General features: G+C 35.4%; 1 protein-coding gene across 3 annotated transcripts in view; it reads right to left on the bottom strand.

The window, feature by feature from the left end:
• Nucleotides 1–1,628: 1,628 nt before the first annotated feature.
• Nucleotides 1,629–19,206, bottom strand: part of ZDHHC21 (zDHHC palmitoyltransferase 21) — a 39,549-nt gene continuing 21,971 nt past the window's right edge. For all 3 annotated transcript variants that reach the window (XM_088054602.1, XM_005522670.3, XM_088054601.1), the window contains 3 exons: nt 16,631–16,747; nt 3,168–3,211; nt 1,629–2,675 (listed from right to left, as the gene is read on the bottom strand). In XM_088054602.1, coding sequence (XP_087910728.1) covers nt 2,543–2,675; nt 3,168–3,211; nt 16,631–16,747 — 294 coding nt within the window. In that variant the 3' untranslated portion in view covers nt 1,629–2,542. The remainder of the gene's footprint in view (nt 2,676–3,167; nt 3,212–16,630; nt 16,748–19,206) is intronic.

Genomic DNA, 19,206 nt, shown 5'->3' with positions numbered 1-19,206 from the left:
TACCTCCTAAAATATTAAGTCTCCCCAAATTCTCCCCTTTGTCCCCCAAATACTTAGAAAAGGGACAGAAATGAACTAGCAGACTTAATCATGTTACAAATTGATTCCTAATGTTATGATGAGTAGGAGACTGAGAAAAAGTAGATTTCAAAGGAAATCAAACAATATGGAAACATCTGAGAATGTGAATTTGTGAAATTAGCACTCATGGCGGTGCAGGACACGGCTGCCGCTCCTGAGGCTGCTCCAGCGGCTGCTCCCAGGAACTTGCCATCCCACAGCAGCATCCCTCAGCTGCCCAGCAGCCCCAGGAACCACTGGCACCCTTTGTAACTAAGGGTTCTGCTTCAGCTTGGTGCCCCATGCACGATGCCATTCACTGACACAGCAGTACTGGGAAGCCGAACACACAATTGTATGCTCCATGGTGAATACACCAGAAACAGTTAAATTCTTGGTTCTCTTTCTGAATCAGGTTCAGAACTGTACAACCTGCTCCGATAACTGATTAGCATTAAAAACTTCAAACTACGTTTTGCTCATGGAACATATAAATACTGGCACAGAAAATGAAATATGATTTCCCTGTATATCCCAGAGACTAAAATGTTGGGGGGTGGGAGGGGGGAGGTGGGGCTGGGGCAGGGGCAGGGGAAGGAAAAGAAATAGAGCCATTACTTTATTATGTATATCCACATTCGTTTAAATTTCAAACACTGCTCCAGCCTTTTCACACATTTCCTCAAGTTTCTTTTTGTTTAAATATTACTGACAATATGCCAAAATTGCCAATATCCCTTGAAAGAAAGTCTAACCTCACTACAACTGGCATGAGGGAAAAAAAAAAGGAAAATGACTGAACATGAGGCTTGAAATTTAAGATAATAAAACATTACATCTATTTTTAAAAGGACAGGAAAAGTAAAGTTGGATCAAATATTAGATGTTTAAAAAAGTTTAAAGTTCAAGTGATTTTTAAAATATATATTTTGGAACTTTCAACGGATCATCAATATCTGTTAATTCAATAAAGGGACACCTAGCATTGGCAGCAATTGACTGTAAAAGAGTTGATCTGAAAATTTTTTGCAAATACTAGTCATGAAAAATCTTGCCCTTCTTTTTTTGTAATAATAAGTAACAAATAAACTATTACCTTCTGCACAATCTATACATATAAAATCCTGATTCTGCATCTTTTATTGTGTCCTGCTGCATGGCTGCTGTTTAAGGTGGATCCTAGTCCTGTTAGACTATGCAACAAACACAGTAAGCAGCGTAACTGGGAACACTGATCTGTGAATTTCTCCTAGAAATCCACAGTAGTTTTCACAATCATCTTACATTAGTATTTGTTTAGATACAGAGGGCTAAAGTAAGTAAATAATTTTTCCAGATACAGGAAGACCAAGCTGGTACTTTGGAAATAGTTATCATTTTACCAGATCTGAAAGATGCTTTCTTTGGTTAACTTCTTTCATACTTAAACAAGCTATCTACATCAACATAGTACTCTATTAGTTAGTAGCAAATCTATATTTATGTATAAATATTTATAATCACTTTTATTTTCAATATACAAACACTTAGACCAATTCCAGCTAATCAAGACAAAAGAAAAGTAAATATAAAATTTTTAACTTTATTGACAATATACTCTTCTTTATGGTACATTATAACTAACTACCTCTGTAATTTTTAAAAGTAATCATTCTAGTATTTGCACCAAGCAACTTCCTTGTTGATTATTGCTGATTCAAATCCTTGGGATTTAGGGAAAACATGCTTTGTATCTGCATAGTTTACCCTGAAATACTTAGTCCCTCTCACTGACATAAATACATGAACACTTTTCATTAACGTATCTAGGCCAGAAAGTAACCATAAACCATAAATTGTTCTCTATGTAAACACACATTTGTGTGCCTTTACGAAACCTCTCCGAGAAAGGTTTAGGAAGTACTCTGCTTCAGCTTTAAATATAATCTTTAATAGTGCAGTGCTGCAGGATTACTTCTACATATCAAATTACTGGCAGAATAATGGAATTTTAAACATATGTTGCAGGAAAAAAAAGACATTATTATCTAGACAGACCTATTGATAAGAAACTTGAAAAAAAATTAAAATTCAAGGCAGAAAAAGACACTTAGTGAGAAATCTAACCATCAATGTAAACTTCAGTGCTTCCTACACCAAAAATAAAAAAGAAAGAAAAAGGAAAAAAAAAGTAAAAAAAAAAGAGCCAGTATCAAACTGGATGAAGACTCCATTCCAGTTGTTTGCTTTTGGTATTAATCTCAAAGACAAAAGGAATCTCTTTGGAAAGCTAATTTTAAAGTAAATAAGCCTGAAGTTTAATTGTTTAACTTGTACTAATTTCAGAATAGAATCAAGACCATAACTAAAATAATGCCCAGGTCACACTGTGATGCCTACAACTGGATTTTAATTGACTTAAAGACTGTCATAGTCCTATTATCATAAAACCTGTAATGCACTTCCAGCATGGAGGACCCATCTGTGCCCAGCATCCATCTGTTTAAACATGACTGGCAAAGTGGTAGGGAACTCGCAGTGGTCGCCTCTGCCTGAAAGGAATAAACCACAGGATCTTCCAATGAGTGCCAAAAACTTCTGAGAAGGTCTGCTGCCATGGCTTTCGGGGCCTCGATCTACAGAAGACAGCATCATTAGTGAAAGACAGCATGCTCACAGTGCATTTCAGTCAGCTACAACAATGTAGGTTGGCTGGGGTTCCAATACTGGACTCTGATGAATTGTGTCCAAGCACCAGAAATACAACTTTTATTTCATTATGACATGCAGCTGAGACTTAAGTTTGGAGAACAGAAACTGTCTGTGTCACCAATCAAACAAAGGCACCTTTTGAAGCACAGGGAACCTCAATATTAATGAAATGTATGTCAAAGCACTGCAGAAAGTATCTTTTGATCTGTACTTTTGAAAAGAAAATATAGTTCCACTGGCTTTGGGTAGGGAAAGAAGGGGAACAACATGAGGCTATTTTGTGTACAACCACTATTAAAAGATTAGTGAGGTGCTACTAGAGATAGGAAGTACAGAGCACCATACCATGCAAAATCGTCTTAACAGACAGCTACTCCCTTACCATTTCAACAATGTAGGAATTTTACAGAACTTACATGTCTTCGCAACAGTGTGACATTTTTTCTATACTTGTAGTGTCCTGTTAAAGAAAACAAAAACCACAGTAAAGTTGTTTTTTTTTATGTTACTAACCTTTAAAATGTCATTATGTAAGTAAGTAAATATAGCAGGGAATGAATTATTAATGTACACTGTTTTACGTTAGTTCAGTAGGCTGCATATTACACATATGCCATATCAGTTTTAAATGAATGTGAGATTAAACACATAGATTTAACTCAGTCTGTTAAACGATTTTACAAGCATGACATGAAACTATACTCTGTAGTTTGACTACAATACCAAAGAATGTCAACAAAAACTTACAGCCATATTACAGCTAAAAATAATTCAGATATTACAATTAATGCATAGGACATTTAGAAGCAATGAGGAAAAGGTCCACTCTTGCCATCCTTTCCACAAGCACTCATTCCAGACTTGGAGTATACCACTGAGATAGCCACAGTAAAAGCTAGTAAAATGCAGTCACTAACAGACGTAGTATTTTGAAAAGCAGGAGCTAGTCAGAAGTTTTAAAACCATTAGCTTCCTGAGTCTTATAATCCAAACAGCACAACTGAAAATATACCGTGAGTTTCCACAGTTCCTACAATACCAAATACAAAAATTGTTCTCTTAAAATATAAAAGCTAAATAATGTGCAGAGTGAAGGCAATCCTGCAGCTAACAGCAACTTAAATTCATTCTTCAATTATAAAATGTTAAGAAAAGTAACAGATCAGTTTTATCTTAGAACACCCCCAAATAAAACTTAAAATTACCAATAGTACTTTTTTCTCACTTTTACTATGGATTTCACAAAAAAGCTTCCTTTGTGAGTATCATGTAGGGGTTTCAATACACATATATAGTTCATTGCATTCCAAAATCACTTGTGAAGTTCAAAACACTATTAATTGAAATATTCTTCATGATTTCAACTCATTTTCATTGGTAGCTTGGTATTTCCCTTTACTTTTCATTGATTCAGACATGCACTTAATGAACTTGTCAAATTACAATATAATTTGGATAAGACCAAGAGCTAATCTCAATCGTCCCAACCACATACAGACAAAAGGACTATGGTTTAACTAGGCTGCAACTTCATCATCTGGAAACATTACCTAGCACTAAAAACCATACTGTGCTCCTTGAATGTTCCTGCATGCAATTCAGTGGGACTCCACCACTATTTTCATAAAGTTTTAAGGGGGAAAGGTGTAATATGAGTGGGAAATAATGTACAGGAAGCTGATTTCCCTGCTCCACCAGACATGGCTGGCCCAACCCCCTTTCCAATTTTTCTCCTTCTATTCTATTTCCCACGTCTGAAGTGTTTTGGAACAGGATCCCTTACCACACTCTAAACAGTCAAAACCTTAATTCTGTCCATGACCTATCCAGCAGGATGCTCAAGTTCTTGTCCAGAAGTTTGTGCAGAGAAGGCATGCCCAGTGAAGGTTACATAAACCATGCTGGCCCCATTGTTAGGTGGGTTTTAATGCCTACTCAGAAGTGAGGGAGGAAAGGACTGGAGGCAGCAAACTGTAAATACTGCTTCTTGTTTTGATTCCCAGATAAACTGCTGCTCCTCTCACATTACAGGCCTGTCTTCCCTCTGTTGCCCCAAGCATCAGTAAAGCTTTGAAAGACACAAGTCATTCGCCTTCTTGTCCTTATTACTTAACAGCACACCCAAGGAATACTTTGGTTCCTTGGACTGGCTTTTTTGTTCAGCTTTTGTCAGAGAAAACACCATCTTTGCTGACCAGAGAAATTAATGACTGGCTTTTTTGATAAAAAGGACTAAGTGAACAAGAGATTACTTCCTCAGCATTTCAGCAGGGTGGTAATAGCATTTTAATGAGAAGCTATAGCTCCTTTTGTAACAGAAAAAAATATCCCAGCTCTAGGAATTATTCTCTGGTCAACTCAAAGCTGTTTATCAAATAGTATAAAGAATTGCCATATTTGAAAGCAGTAATGGCAAACTGATCTTTTGTAAAACAGTAACATGCGAATCCACACGCTAAATTGACTTGTAGTTACAGAACATTTATGCTACCATTTCAGAAGAGGGGCCTTTAAACCAGCTTTAGTTCCAGAAGTAACATCTTAAACATGGCTTTCTGCTATGTTTCTGCACATTGCTTATTCATCAATACACTTGTACTGCTCCCTAAAATACTGTGGTTTAGATTTTTGGGGGGAAAAATCATAGGTTGGAAACTGGAGATTGTATTTTGTTTTAAGTCTTGTCATGACATGTTATCAAGGTTCCGAACCTGAAAGGTTCTCATGAGGGTCCACTCCCCTCAAAATTGTAACCTGTTAAATTAACTAATTAATTTAATTTACCTTAATTAATTAGGGTAAAGCACCAAACCAGGAACAAATTAACTAACTTCCTTTCCTTTCCCTTCTTTCCCTTCCTTTCCTTTCCCTCCCTCCCTCCTTTCCTTCCTTCTTTCCACACTTCCTTCCTTCCTGCCTTCCTCTCCCTTCCTCCTTTCCTTCCCTCCTCCCTCCCTTCCCTCCTCCCTCCCCTTCCCTTAAAATGCCAACAAATACTTTAGATTACTTTTGCTTTACAGTAAAGAAAATGGGGCTAACCAGTGAGTCCTTTGCTTCTTGGATACTTTTTCAAAATTAAAAAGAAAACTAGAGCCACATTTTAAAAGCTGAAAACTAGCAAAGAAACATTGCTCTGAAGTTTAGCTGCTTAACAAGTGCTAGTGACTATATGTAAGAAACACAATGCCCCTCATACCTTCCCTCCCCCAACACTGCTTCCAAACAGGCTCATTTGAAATGTACTTTCATTTGAGAGTGAAACCAATTTACCTTTTGACATGAAAATGAAACTTCACAGCACCCCAGGAAAGTCAGTAGCCCCTCGAGACAGGAGATGAAGGAAAAGGAGAGTACCACAGCTGAGTTTTGACTGTTATTTAAGGCTTCCTTCTCAGACATTGTTTTTTTTCTTTTGGAGACAAAGGACCAGAATAACCACTATTCTTCTGAATGACAAGGTGGTCTGCTCATTAAGACATCTCACAAATGTCTTTCAACTAGAGTATCATCTCTCTTAATTATGCATTTGATGTATACCAAGGTTTTGCCACAACATTAGAATTACTGCCTTCAGCCTAAGAGGCTTTTGCTGTCTGCATCTACTATCAGCTTGGATTACCATTAATAGAAATAGAACTCTGCTAAGATTTTTTTTTTTCAGACTCAAAGCTAATGCTAATGTTAAAACCTTTTTTGAGCACTGGCCCTCATCCAAAAGTTTAAAATAACTTGGTAGGAGCAAATATATCAATATATCTATATATATATATCACATATCTACAGAGTCCTAGTAATCTCTAACTCTAAAAATACCTTAAAATTTGCAACTGAATACAAGATGAAATTGACAAACACAACTGATTAACATGACATGATGGATCATCTGTATTCCTAAAGTCATCTTCCAGATTGGAAATAAAAATTGTTCTTGCACCTGGTTATTCAGAGATACATATCCAACGTATCGGGCATATCCAATGATAGGCACCTTAAAGCAACTAGAGAAAAAAACCTCACACCTTAGTGAGATAGGAAAAAGGAAATTAGAGAAAATAAACACACTTGTAGGAATAGCCAAAGCACAAACTGTTCTGATTCTGCCGAGGGAAGAAAAAATATGTGGTTTTTTCACTTTGAGGATATACTACAAGTCCATAACAGCAGCTTACTTGCTCTAAACTAAGTAAGCTACTGACACAGCTAAGACTGCTGTAAGAGGAAGGAGAAGAATGAAGAGAAAGAGACACATGTAAAAGCACCAACAGAGTTCTGCAAATCAGCTTCAGATTCACTCACAAATGAATGCATCCACATTATCTCCAAAGAGAACTATACCTTTCGCATATATGCTTTTATGTAGCATAACCATCTGCCAAAAAAAAACAATTAAAATATCACTTGCACTGTCTAACAAACTGTCCTATAGGATGGGTTTCATAATGAACTAATTTATCATGAAAAAGCACATGCAAAGGGTATTTTTCAATTACTAATTAATGTTTTCAAAAGCCTAAATTGTAATTTGTAATTTACAGGACTAACTCCAATGCATGCAATTATAATCCCTGGCTCAATTTTTCTTTTGTGTTTGCTTAAAGTGACATGCAACCATTACAGCTCTATTAAATATTTGCAGTAGTAGAATGCAAGCATTATGCATGCTTTTAGTATTTTCGAATGTTCAGTAGAGGTTAATCAGCAGAAAAGTATGATGAAGCAGAAAAACAGAAAACAAAACTTGCAAGCCTTCCTGGATTTGCAGCTTCTGCTTTTATCTGAAAGTTCAAGACAACACAACCTTTATATAAAGGGGGTTTTTTGGTCTTCTATCTAACATCCTTTCATGCTGCTCATGCAAGTGACAGGTGAGAAACTCAAGAATATAAAATATTAAACATAGAAAGAATATATCATATTTTTTAAATTTTCTCTTTTTTGGCACTAAATACATATTAGGTTTACTTTGGCCACTTTTTAGCATTGTTTTCTTAACCTAGACTTTAATATATGTATATATAATGTATATATGTATTTTCTTAATCTAGATTTTAGATATGATGGTTAAGTTTATCGATTATAATTATGTTCAGCTGAAAATTATTAGTTCCATTTTAAGTTTAAACTCCCATATCAGACTCATGTGCTAAATGAAAAATAAAGCTACACTGTTACTTCTAGGGAATAGTCCTGCACTTTATGCTCTGATTAATTCAGTTAAATAGATTTCCAATTTATTTATGGGATAGCAGATAATGACTCAATGTAAATAAACCATTTACAACAGAGGCAATATAAGCAGATCTCTTAACTTCAGGCTATTCCAAATCCATGGCATGTTTGGTGCAGATAGGTGCATGACAAGATATATGACAAAACATGTTTATTGATCCTTACAAATACCTTAAGACAAAAATATAAGGGAAAAATACATAAGAAAGCTAGATGTTGTCTTCCCCACAGAAGTCATCTTAACGGTCTGATGTCTAAATCTGACAAGCAACATGCAAACAAAATGTACTCAGCCCCAGAAACACTCAAATATTATTTTCATAGTTATTTATCTTCAAGTGGTTAAAGGTACTACCTTTACTCCTAGAAAAACAGGTTAGTAAAAGAACTCCCTTTTTTGAGTGATGAACCAGGGATAATTTTGACATGATATTCCATTATATTTTATACTCCTTGTACAATATAAAATCTGATTGCATTTTCTAACTTGCACTTTTTCCTTAAAATATTTTAAATTATTAACTTCAATAAAAAATTCATATTTACATAAGACCATGTAGTGACCCAAATATAAGAGATGAGAACTTCTGCTTCCTAGAGTATCTTACAGTTCCATTTATTCCTACATTTTAAATGCCTCATAAAATAGGGGGGGTTTTAAAACAAACTAGTGTTTTATTTTTATGGTAAATAATTATTTAAAGATGTCAGAACACATTCATTAAAAACGCTAAACAAATTGCAAACCTATTTGAGGGAAATAAGGTAAAGATACAAAAGAATTTACACAGTTAACAAAATTGTATTCAAAGACCAGGACATTACTAATTCCTGACAATATAATTGATAGAATTTCATGCAGTCTTCTAATAGGAGATCTAGCTATAGGTGGATTAAAGGTAAAGACAGGAAAAGGGGAAGGGAGAAGAATAACGAGGAAGAGGAAGAGAGATAATGTTAACATTAAGTTATTTTCTGTTAGTAATTTCCAATTACTCTTTGGGGTTGTAGTTTATATATACTCTGCTTTCCCTCTGTAATTACTTTATATCTTACACTATATTGTAGCCACATAAAGAATACAATTGCCTGGAAATCCTAATTTCCCTTACCAATCCTAATTTTTAATATGCTGAACTTAATTACGAGGATTAATAGTTCCTTGATTACACTTCTGCCATGTTTGAAAAAACAGGAAAAGCCCTTAGTACTCACTAATCAAAATAGAATTTAATAGATTATCTGATTAAAGATATGATTGCAAATATTTTTAATTACAAGTTACTTATTATTAAAGACAAAAAGCATTTCAGCAGAACTAGATCACTTGTCACTCTGTACAATAAATCAGCAATGGATTAATACTATAAAATATGCAAAGAATTAAAAAGCTCTTGGTTTTACTAACAGAATAACTGCAGCTATATTTTCATTATTTTAAAACTCAATCTTTGTAAAAAGGTTGAAAAATTACCTCGTAAAATATCCTTGCTAATTTAGGGTGAAAAGGAGAAACACTGCAACAATAAAAAAAAAATATCAACATTTTAAAAGTTTCTAAAGGGAAAAATGTATGTGGTAGGCACTGTATCGTGCACCAGACAGGGAACACTCTTTTTCCTCCTATCGTTCCTAAAGAAAATAAAGGGAAATTTCTCTTTTCCATATCCAGAAAGTACTGATGCAACAGGATACTGGCATATCATTGTACCGCATTCAAACAGTTAATTAACAGGAAACCCTGGTAGCATTAATTAAATTAATAAAGTCACTGTCCACTTAGTTTGTGATAATACATCCACTACCTTGCACAAAGGCCACATGGTATCTATTAAATTTATAAAAGCCTATCCATTAAATAGTTCTGCCTCAGAGAAACAAGTTAATTACTAAATTATTTCAATGCAAAGTTCTTCTCTGCAATACTAGCATAAATCACATTAAATCATATTTAATGGACCATAGTGAAAGAATTAAGAAAATTTATTTTCTTCTATAGAAATAGTTTGTTAGAACATATGGAAAAATGAAAACACTGTTTAGTGTTTGAGATAAAAACAATCAAAGGTAATCCTTTAAAATTAGGGTTCAGATTAGTCTGCAAAGGATGCTGTTTAACTGAAACATCTGGTACTGTTACGTTGAGAGACAGGCCTTTTTTAACTTTGGAAATGAGATTAGTAGATCGGTTATTTGTAAGTGTCCAAGTAATTTCTAATTATTTTATCTGGGTCACAGATAATCTGCTTTTACAGGGCTCCCACAATGACATCAGAGGATCACTGTTGAACTGATTATCCTGTTACCTTCCACCATCCATGGGAAGACTGGATTTTCCTTTTGTACAGAGAAAGAGAAAGAAGCGGCTGATTGCTTCAGACAGGTGGCAGCCAACAAAATAAAGAACACCGCAGATCTTGAGAGGAAGAAAATCTCATATATGCAAAAGGTACCAGCTTTCAAAAAACAGTCAACAAACTCAGCACTTCTTAGCCGTGTCTGGTGCAATTTAAAAACTCACTAGATAATAAAAATAATCAGAAAAGCCATTATGTAAAAAACAGCATGCCGTGCCATTTTTTACATGTTCTATAGTAATGCAAATTACTATAACATAAGCAATAGAAGAATCCTACAGTATGAATAGAAAAAATGTGTTTTGTCATCAATTAACTCTTAATATGAAAGACATAGAGAAATAATTTCTTAAAAATAAAATGGAATATGAGTTAGAGAAATAAAAAAGCCAGGGCCAGTCTTCTACTAATATACACATGAGCATCCTGGCCATTCCACCCTTTTTAAAAAGACTGAATCAAAGTGCTCTTTTTAAAAGAGCTCTGGACCTTCAACCTTCTATACCATACATCAGAAACAATCAGGCATTCATAAAAGAGACTTTTTTTCCTAGGTGAATTTATGCCTTTTCCTATGAATAAATGGATAAATAGGCTAATTATGTGGGGTTTTTTTTGAAAACAGGTACCTGTTACATATAAAAATGAGAGAAAAATTCTTAAAAAAAATGTCAAGAAAGCATGTCTTGCAAAAGCAATCAAGTTTCTGGGTACTATTTGACTTAGCTTCCCAACAAATTTTATTATTTCATATAACTAAATGAAAAAAAAAGGAAATGGAAATAAAAGTTAGTAACACAGATACATCATTCTCAATATTTTCTTCTAGCTTAAGCACAAAATACTGTATTCTAGATAAAATTTGGTTTTGTCACTTCAATACAAGGTCATTAACAGGTGCACACAACTGTTGCACAAGACAGACTGTCTATATTTCCCCACCCACTCCCCAAAATAAGATTTTAAAACTTTCTGAAGTGGACAAAGTGATAATTTACCCACAAATCATACTTTTACTACTTAGGACAAACCACCAACAAAACCATATCTCTACCTTCATAAAGTGTCTATACTGGACCTACCCTCTTACCCTGTAGAGATTCAGATCAATATACTGATCTTGGCCAAATACTACTTGTGGAGTACAAGCAGCTAAAGGAGGTCTGAAGTCAAGAGTAACAATAATCTTTAAAATTGCTACTTTCAGTAAGAGATCAAAAGAGTTGCACCCTTGTAAGGTGCAACTCCCAAAATTCTTTCTGGTGTGTTTTTCTTTGTTTTACTTAAAAGTTTGCTTCTACTTTCCAAATGTCATTTAAAACTCATGCTGCCTGAGAATATAAGAACACGGTCTCCAGTTAAGGAATATAAATACAAAATTTCCCATTAAGGAATATAAAATTCAAAATTGTGCTACAAGAAATGACAAATGATAAAGCAAGTAACAAGCACTAGAGGGAGGCAGGCCTTCAACATAAATGCATGATCATTTTGGAAATAGCCTCTGACAGTGTTTAATTCATGTGTGGAACCAATTTTTTCCATCCAGTTCTCTAAAAACTTGAATACTTTAAGTAAGAATACTAATAGTTGATGAGATTTTAAGTGGAGTATCTTTTTAAGAGTCCTAGAGTTCCTAAATTAGGATTTTAAATTTCTACCTATTTCAGAGGCTTATGAATTGGAGAAAACTTCTGTTTCCAAAGTATCCAAATAAAACTTCCCCAAGAGTCATGTAAAGTACATACTAGGAGAAGTATCAACATTCAGGATGATAACAAAATTAGAGGCATATAAAGCTCAGGGAAAGCAACTGGGGAAGGAGGATGAAAAGAGCCATGTGCCCCTTCTGATAGAAGTGTGTTTCACATATGCTAGTTTCTAGGGAGAAAGCACTAATCCTGTACACAGAGGCCACCTCAGCTGCTCCCCTCTTCATTGGAACAATTCATGTCAAAAGTTCCTCTAAGGACAGTTTTTGCCAACCAGCTGCTCTCCTCTCATTGTAGGAAGTCACCTCCTTTGCTCTTTGGCTTCCTGGACCTCCAAATGAGTTATGAATAGCCTTCTGCTAATGATACCCTAACAGTGATACCACAATCACAGGAGCAGCACATGTACTCAGAGAAATTACTGTGTGGTAGGTTACTTAGTCTATTAATCACTTTATCAAGCACTATAGCCTCAAGAACATTCCACCAATAAGAGACAAATTTTAGTATACAACTCAAAAAACTTTTCATTTTTACTGGAGAGCACATTTTTTCCAAGCACCTTGATATCTACAGACCACACATGAAGCAGGGTAACAGCAGAATACAGACATATGCAGAATACATACATATTTTTCCTAAAGACCTTTTAAAAAAGTTATCTATTATCTACCGTTATAACCAATGACAATTACGCAATGACAGGCAGAGATCAGTCAACTGTGCAAAAAATCTGAATTTTGCAAAGTGCCAGCACACATGGCAGAATACTTCACCTGCGCTTCATAATGTGCTGCTCTGCTTTTTTTAGCTACTACCCCATTCTACAAAATATGATGGAAGATATCAAATGTATTCTTTCCATTAAGCATTCAGACATTTTATGACTTCTGAAAAAATACATCAAAGAGGAGAAAATGCCAATCCTATGAAAACCTATGAAAAACTTCTGCTCATTCTTATGGTTTGCCAATCTAGCCCTTTGCTCAACTCTAGTAGCATGTAACTCAGCTTCTAAAAATGTACACAAACATCACAAATGCAAATTTTTTCTACATATTAAACTTTATCTATCTGGGTGCTGTGGCAAAAGGATAAACCTCTGTAAGTAAAAATTAAAAATATAAACCAAGAATCTGAATTTTTTTAAAAAGCATGTCCAATACTCCTCAAAAAAAAGGGCCCTGGCTTTATATTACTAAGATGGAAAAAAAAAAAGCTATTGGCTTCCTTTCTGGGAAATTATGTAATGATGGTCAAGCAAGTTTTCTTATGGAGAATCAGGAAGTCTTGTTACAAAAGGGTTAAAGTTTGATAAATCTTAGGTTTATCTTTCAAGAATTTTTACAGCACTTAAAATAACAGGTAAATAGTAATGTTAAATAGCAATGAATCTTAGCCTGTTAGACTCATTCAGCAACAGTTTGCACCCACCAAAGTTTAGATCACAGAGCTGCAACACTTACTGTCTCTACTATTTAAAAATAGCTTTTTTTTCCAGGAGCTGTGGAATTAATCTTGGTATGTTAAACTGTAAGAAGAGGCACAAGAGCATGAACTACGAAGAAGTGTATTACCTGTTCGCCCATACAAGCACCAGAGTTGCTTTGCTTCTGTCCAAAGGCCCCATGCTCTTGTCCCTTGCACACATCTCTAGGCAGCTTCAGCAATCATTGAAATTAATGCTTTCAATAATAGCTATGGAGTAATTCATATGACATGAATGCTTTAACTGTGCATATCCATGCCTCCAAGCATCATAAGTTTCTTTCAAGGCCCTTGTCTGCACAATTACACTTAAATGATTGTGTTCTGCTATTAAGTTTTGATCTATACCTTACACTAATTCCATATTTAATATAGAACTCACTTCAGACACAATTTGCATAATTTGCACAGGAAGGCTAGATGCTGAACTGTAACTCCAGCACAGTACACAGCAGAAACATCACTGCTTCTTACTGTTCATGGTTCATTGCTTCTACAGGGCTTGAAAGTCTTGCACTCTCAATATGCTCAATGGTGGGTATACCAGTTTTGTTGTTTCCCTACTTGACCACCACAGGCATGTCTTTTGGAAGCCTGCAAAGAAACTACTAACTCACCTGCTGCCTTCTCCTCTGCCTTTTCCAGCTGCTAGCCAAAGCTGTGAGTGCTTATGCAGGGAAGCAAGTCTCCACACTACAATGCTGGCAATCGAAAAACCATTTGTACAGAAAGAGTTTCTGACATCACTTGTGGACTAAGCACAGCTGCATCAAACACACTTACTTTTTTTGTTTGAAGTGTGACTGGTTGTTGTCACGCAGATTTCCTCAAAACTACTGTATTCTTGCTAATTCTGTATTTACAAAAAAAGGAATTGAAAAGGGAGAGGACAATTGTGCTGCTGGTATGAAATGCCCTGAGTGAGGGATGAACTATATGACCTACATTCTTAAGTGAGTCAATGCAACAGCAGCCACATGGTGTGAATGAATCAATGACTGGAGATACACCAGCAATGGATTTCTACTTCCACACCAACCGCATCAAGCCTAAAAACATATCCATGTGACAACAGTCCCTTTGCTATTGGGGGGATAGGTAGGGTGCACAGTGAGAGACCTTAATGAACATCCGTACTTTTTAGCACCTGCCTCTCACAGACCATCCACATCCACAATTACTGCAGTATGTTTGTTTCACAAGGTTTGGCTTAGACAACAGAAAAGTGTGTCCAGGAATACTGCAGCTCAGTGATTATGATTTCAGCAGAAAAACTGAACTTAAAAATGCTATTACCCCACACCCGTTCCAGTGTAGCTGCCAACTCTGTAAGTAAATACGATGTACTTCACAGTATACTATACAACTGACAGAGAAAGAAAACACTTTGCAGAAGTTTATGGAGTGCAGTGGCGGCAATAGCCTGAAAGTGTTAAGGCTCAGGACAGTGAAGTTACAACTGGGACTTTGTGACTGTTGCAGTGGCAGCACAGTTGGTATCCTGTGTCACAACAAAAACAGCCCAGGTTTCAGGTATATCTGACAGAAACAGGTTCAGTCTGAGAGGTCTTATTTCACATCCAGTAATTGTATCTGAATGGATGCTGATGGTCACTGTTAAAATTAAGTCCAGCTGGCAGCACACAGAACAGAATGATAAACTTAGGGTCTGTTCCCTGTTTTCATCTATATCCTGTCTGTGGTTTAGTGCAGTACTGATCAGATGGGTTTTCTGATTCTTCTCATATGTATATCCATTTAACAGAAACTAAAAAGACATTAATATTTCAGTATCTGAGCAATTAGGCTCACTAAGTTTCTGCTTCTGTCTCACAGAACTCACCACTTCAGCTAGATAGCCACCATAGTGGTGGTCTAGGAAAATCCCAGCTCTAGATGATGCAGACATAAAGGCAACATTTAAACAGGGAAGAGAAAACCTGTCAGCAAGACCCTGGAACAGAAATCAGGCACACAGTAATGGTGCACAAAGGTAAATCTGTTGACTTGGGGATTGAGATTAAGTGCAACATGCAGCATGGTAGAGTAGCTGGAGAACAGTAATAATAATAGACAGCATAACTACCATGACAGGAAAATCGAAAGGCAGTAAATATGTAAAGGTAATACAGTAAAACCAAAAAGCAGTATTACTACTTTATCTAACATAATTAAAAACCACACTGTAATTTTTTTTTTCCTTTATTCCATACAAAAGAATTACACAATTCAGTTGGGAGGTTTTCTATTATGTACCTACAAAAGTTAGTGTAAACCTTTGTAATTCCAAAATTAAATCTCAGGCAGATATCCAACAGTTGTAGCAACAAAGATGCTTCCACCCTGTACATTACTGTCTTTAAAGAAAAGGTTCAGCAGGCAAGATCATAGACTCTTTCAACATGTACATATCCAATGTACTCTCTCTCACGTTGAACAATATTTTAAACATTTGTATGGATTCTCAAGATAACTTTAAAGAATCTGCTGGCAGCTATTAACTTCTAATGTACAGAACACAATGTTATGCCAAAAAAGCTTGTTTCTTGTACTTATTTATTACCTTACCAAATTCATTTAACTGGAAATTTTTTCCATGGAGAGGATTTTTTTTTTCTGTATATCTAAATGCAGAATACTAATCTGGACTATAAACTGCACATGATTACATTCTGCAGTTTAGCAAATAAAGAGATGAACATAAGCATATTTATCAAAATACTTAACAAAGACACTGCATTCTCAAAATTTGATTTATCAGTTAGCCTTACTGTCACATAATTTTGACCAGGATACACAAGAGTTTAAAATAAAAACAAAAATCAGCTGCATATCTTGTACATATCTTGTGCAACTCCAGGACAAGGGATGAGTTTTTTTTACTAATACAAATCAGGAAACAGATTTCATGGTGGAATTATTAGAATTTTTTGAATTACTGTTTGTTAGAAAGCTTCTTAGATTTCACTGGTGTCAAGAGGCTGGACAAACCAAGTGTTTTTCTAGTCTTCCCTTAAATGCAACCAGCTTTTATGCTTTGACTAATTGTTCTGAAAATAAAACTAAAATATACTTATAAAATTAGATACTTACAGTGAAAATACCCATTAGCTGAACGTAAAAGAGTCGACTTATTCCACCTAGTATTATTAGACCCATGAAGGCAGATATTCTTAGGAGAGCAAGTTCATGTCTAAATACAAACACATCCTACAACAACACAGAAAGAAGAGAGAGGCTTTAGCAGTCACAAATTAATTAGTCTTTGAACCAAACAGAAATATTAGATAAGAGTTGTAAGAGGTGTTCTCAGTCTTAAAGCTGAAGACAAATATTGGATTTTGAGCTACCTTGTACATTATTGATGTATTTATGTTTTCAAAGCAGAAACCAACAATCTTTTCTTTATACACATTAACAGTTGGGGTTTATTTTGCCAGACTGTTAAAAAAAACTCCTTCATGTAGTTAAGGTTTTGGGAATAGATGAAGCTCAAATGAGTTATTTCTGAATCTTCCACCTCAAACTGTGCCAGACTATTACACACAAGCTACACAATACAGGAAAACTACTCTGTTAAATAGTCTGATTTATTAAGACTCTTATACCTTGGCTACCAGGCACAGAACTTTTGCCTCACCTGTTCTGAAATAAAATAATATTCCAAGATTAAAACTTGAAGGTTGTACCTACAAAGTCCAAGTATCTGTACTGGATTGTATTCACTGTAGTGCTGTCTGTTATCCAACATAAACTTATCTCCAACTTTTAAATTTTGGCCTTGAGTGGATTATTGCCACTTTGGATAAGGATGAAGAGTACAGATGCTTCAGGGCACACAGAAATATGAATGTATTTGATCAGCTGCACTGGAAAGTCTGCTCTCATCCAGCAGAAAATACAAAAAGCATTGCAGACAGTTATGTAATGTCTTCAAAGACATTATTTTTATCACAGGAGAACATTTTTACGTAGCAGTTACATTAGGTGTATTGTGAGTACTGTATTCACTTTGCTGTGAGTTCAGACTCTATTCTCTTATTTTTAAGTTACAATTATGTTCTGAAGACTGTCTTCTGAATGTACACATTTGGTTTTCCACTTAGAAAAGCTAGATCATGGCAGGAAAGTATTACAACCTTTCAAGTAAACTTTAAATTACAAACAGAATATAGAAGAGAACTGAATGAAAAAACACAAAACAAACAAAACAACAAACAAAAAACCCAACAAAAATCCCAGCCAACCAATAACAAAAAACAACAACAAACTACCCCCCCAGCACTGCTTATGTTCAACCACTAGAACTTGAGGATGAGGGATACTGTGTTTTAATTAAACAGAGAATAGTTAAAGCAAATTATGTTTAGCAAAAACAAAAATCTGATTTTTCTTTTAAGTAATTTCCATGAAGATTCAAAATATAGACCTAGGAAAAAAAGTTTAAACTGCCTACTAAATCTGTGAAGAAACTCAGTATTTAATGAACAAGTAGAAATCACTAGTTAAGCAGCTGAAACAAAAAAAATTGCCAACAGTTTTTTTCTGAAAAATTGTAATGGCGTGTCCCCTGTCTTCTCACTTGTTAATACTGGCCTTTCTTGCTGCTGTAGAAAATGTATTAATTTCCATTTCTTTTAAACTTTCTTACTTATTTAATGAGTTAATTCAAAGATAAAGCGACTCAAAATAAAAGGAGTTATACTATTCTTTATTTCCCTTTCCATTAGCCAATGAAAGCTTTAAAGAAAAGCAACAACAGTTGCACTCTCACAACTTCTACTAGCTGTAAAATACTTCTTCATATCTTCATCAGTATGTTTTATTATATTAGAAATGTTTTGATGTATTCAAGCAAAAGTTCACAGAATACAGTAAAATGTAAGAGAAGAGTGCCAACAGGAAAGTTACATTCTTAATCTAGCATGACACTCCCCCATTACCACACCCTGCAACTTCAATTTAGACATCTTTTGAACATCTCTTGAACATCATTTTTAGCATGAAAAAAAAAGAACACATGACAACAGAAAATCCTAGCACACAGAAGAGAAATTGCATTTTTATCTGATTCTTTTAACCCACATTAAACTAGGGGTACAAAAAATGACAGACCTTGCACACTAAAGATCACAGAATCATAGAATCACAGAACAATTCTACAAATGCATTGGAAAGGACCTTAAAGATCACCTAGTCCCAACTTCCCTGCTGTGGAAGGGACATCTTTCACTACAGCACGTTGCTCAGACCTCCATCAAATCTGGCCCTAAACACTTCCAGGGATGGGGCATCCATAAATTCCCTAGTCAACTTCCAGTTACCCCTTAGCCCTGAGTAAAAAATTTCTTAATACATAATCTAAACCTACTCTTGTCAGTTTGAGACCGTTCTCCCCTTGTCCTGCCACTAGAGGCTCCTATAAACAGAATCTCTGTCATTCTTGTGGGATCCTCTAAGGTAACAGAAGCTTTCTCTTTTCTGAGATGAACAAACCCAATCCAGAGTATCACAGAATCATTAGGGTTGAAAAGGACTACTGGAGATCCCCCTGCCAAAGTAGGGTCACCTAGAGCAGGTGATACAGAAATGTGTCCAGGTGGATTTTGAGTGTCTCCAGAGAGGGAGACCTCAACCTCCCCAGGCAGCTATTCCAGTGCTCTGCCACC

The sequence above is a fragment of the Pseudopodoces humilis genome, chromosome 4, assembly GCF_049639895.1.
Source record: "Pseudopodoces humilis isolate 2021_Gansu_Grassland_sample_001 chromosome 4, ASM4963989v1, whole genome shotgun sequence".
Taxonomy (NCBI): Eukaryota; Metazoa; Chordata; class Aves; order Passeriformes; family Paridae; genus Pseudopodoces; species Pseudopodoces humilis.
Note: the sequence above shows the minus strand (reverse complement) of the source record. Positions and strands in the feature narration are given on the sequence as shown.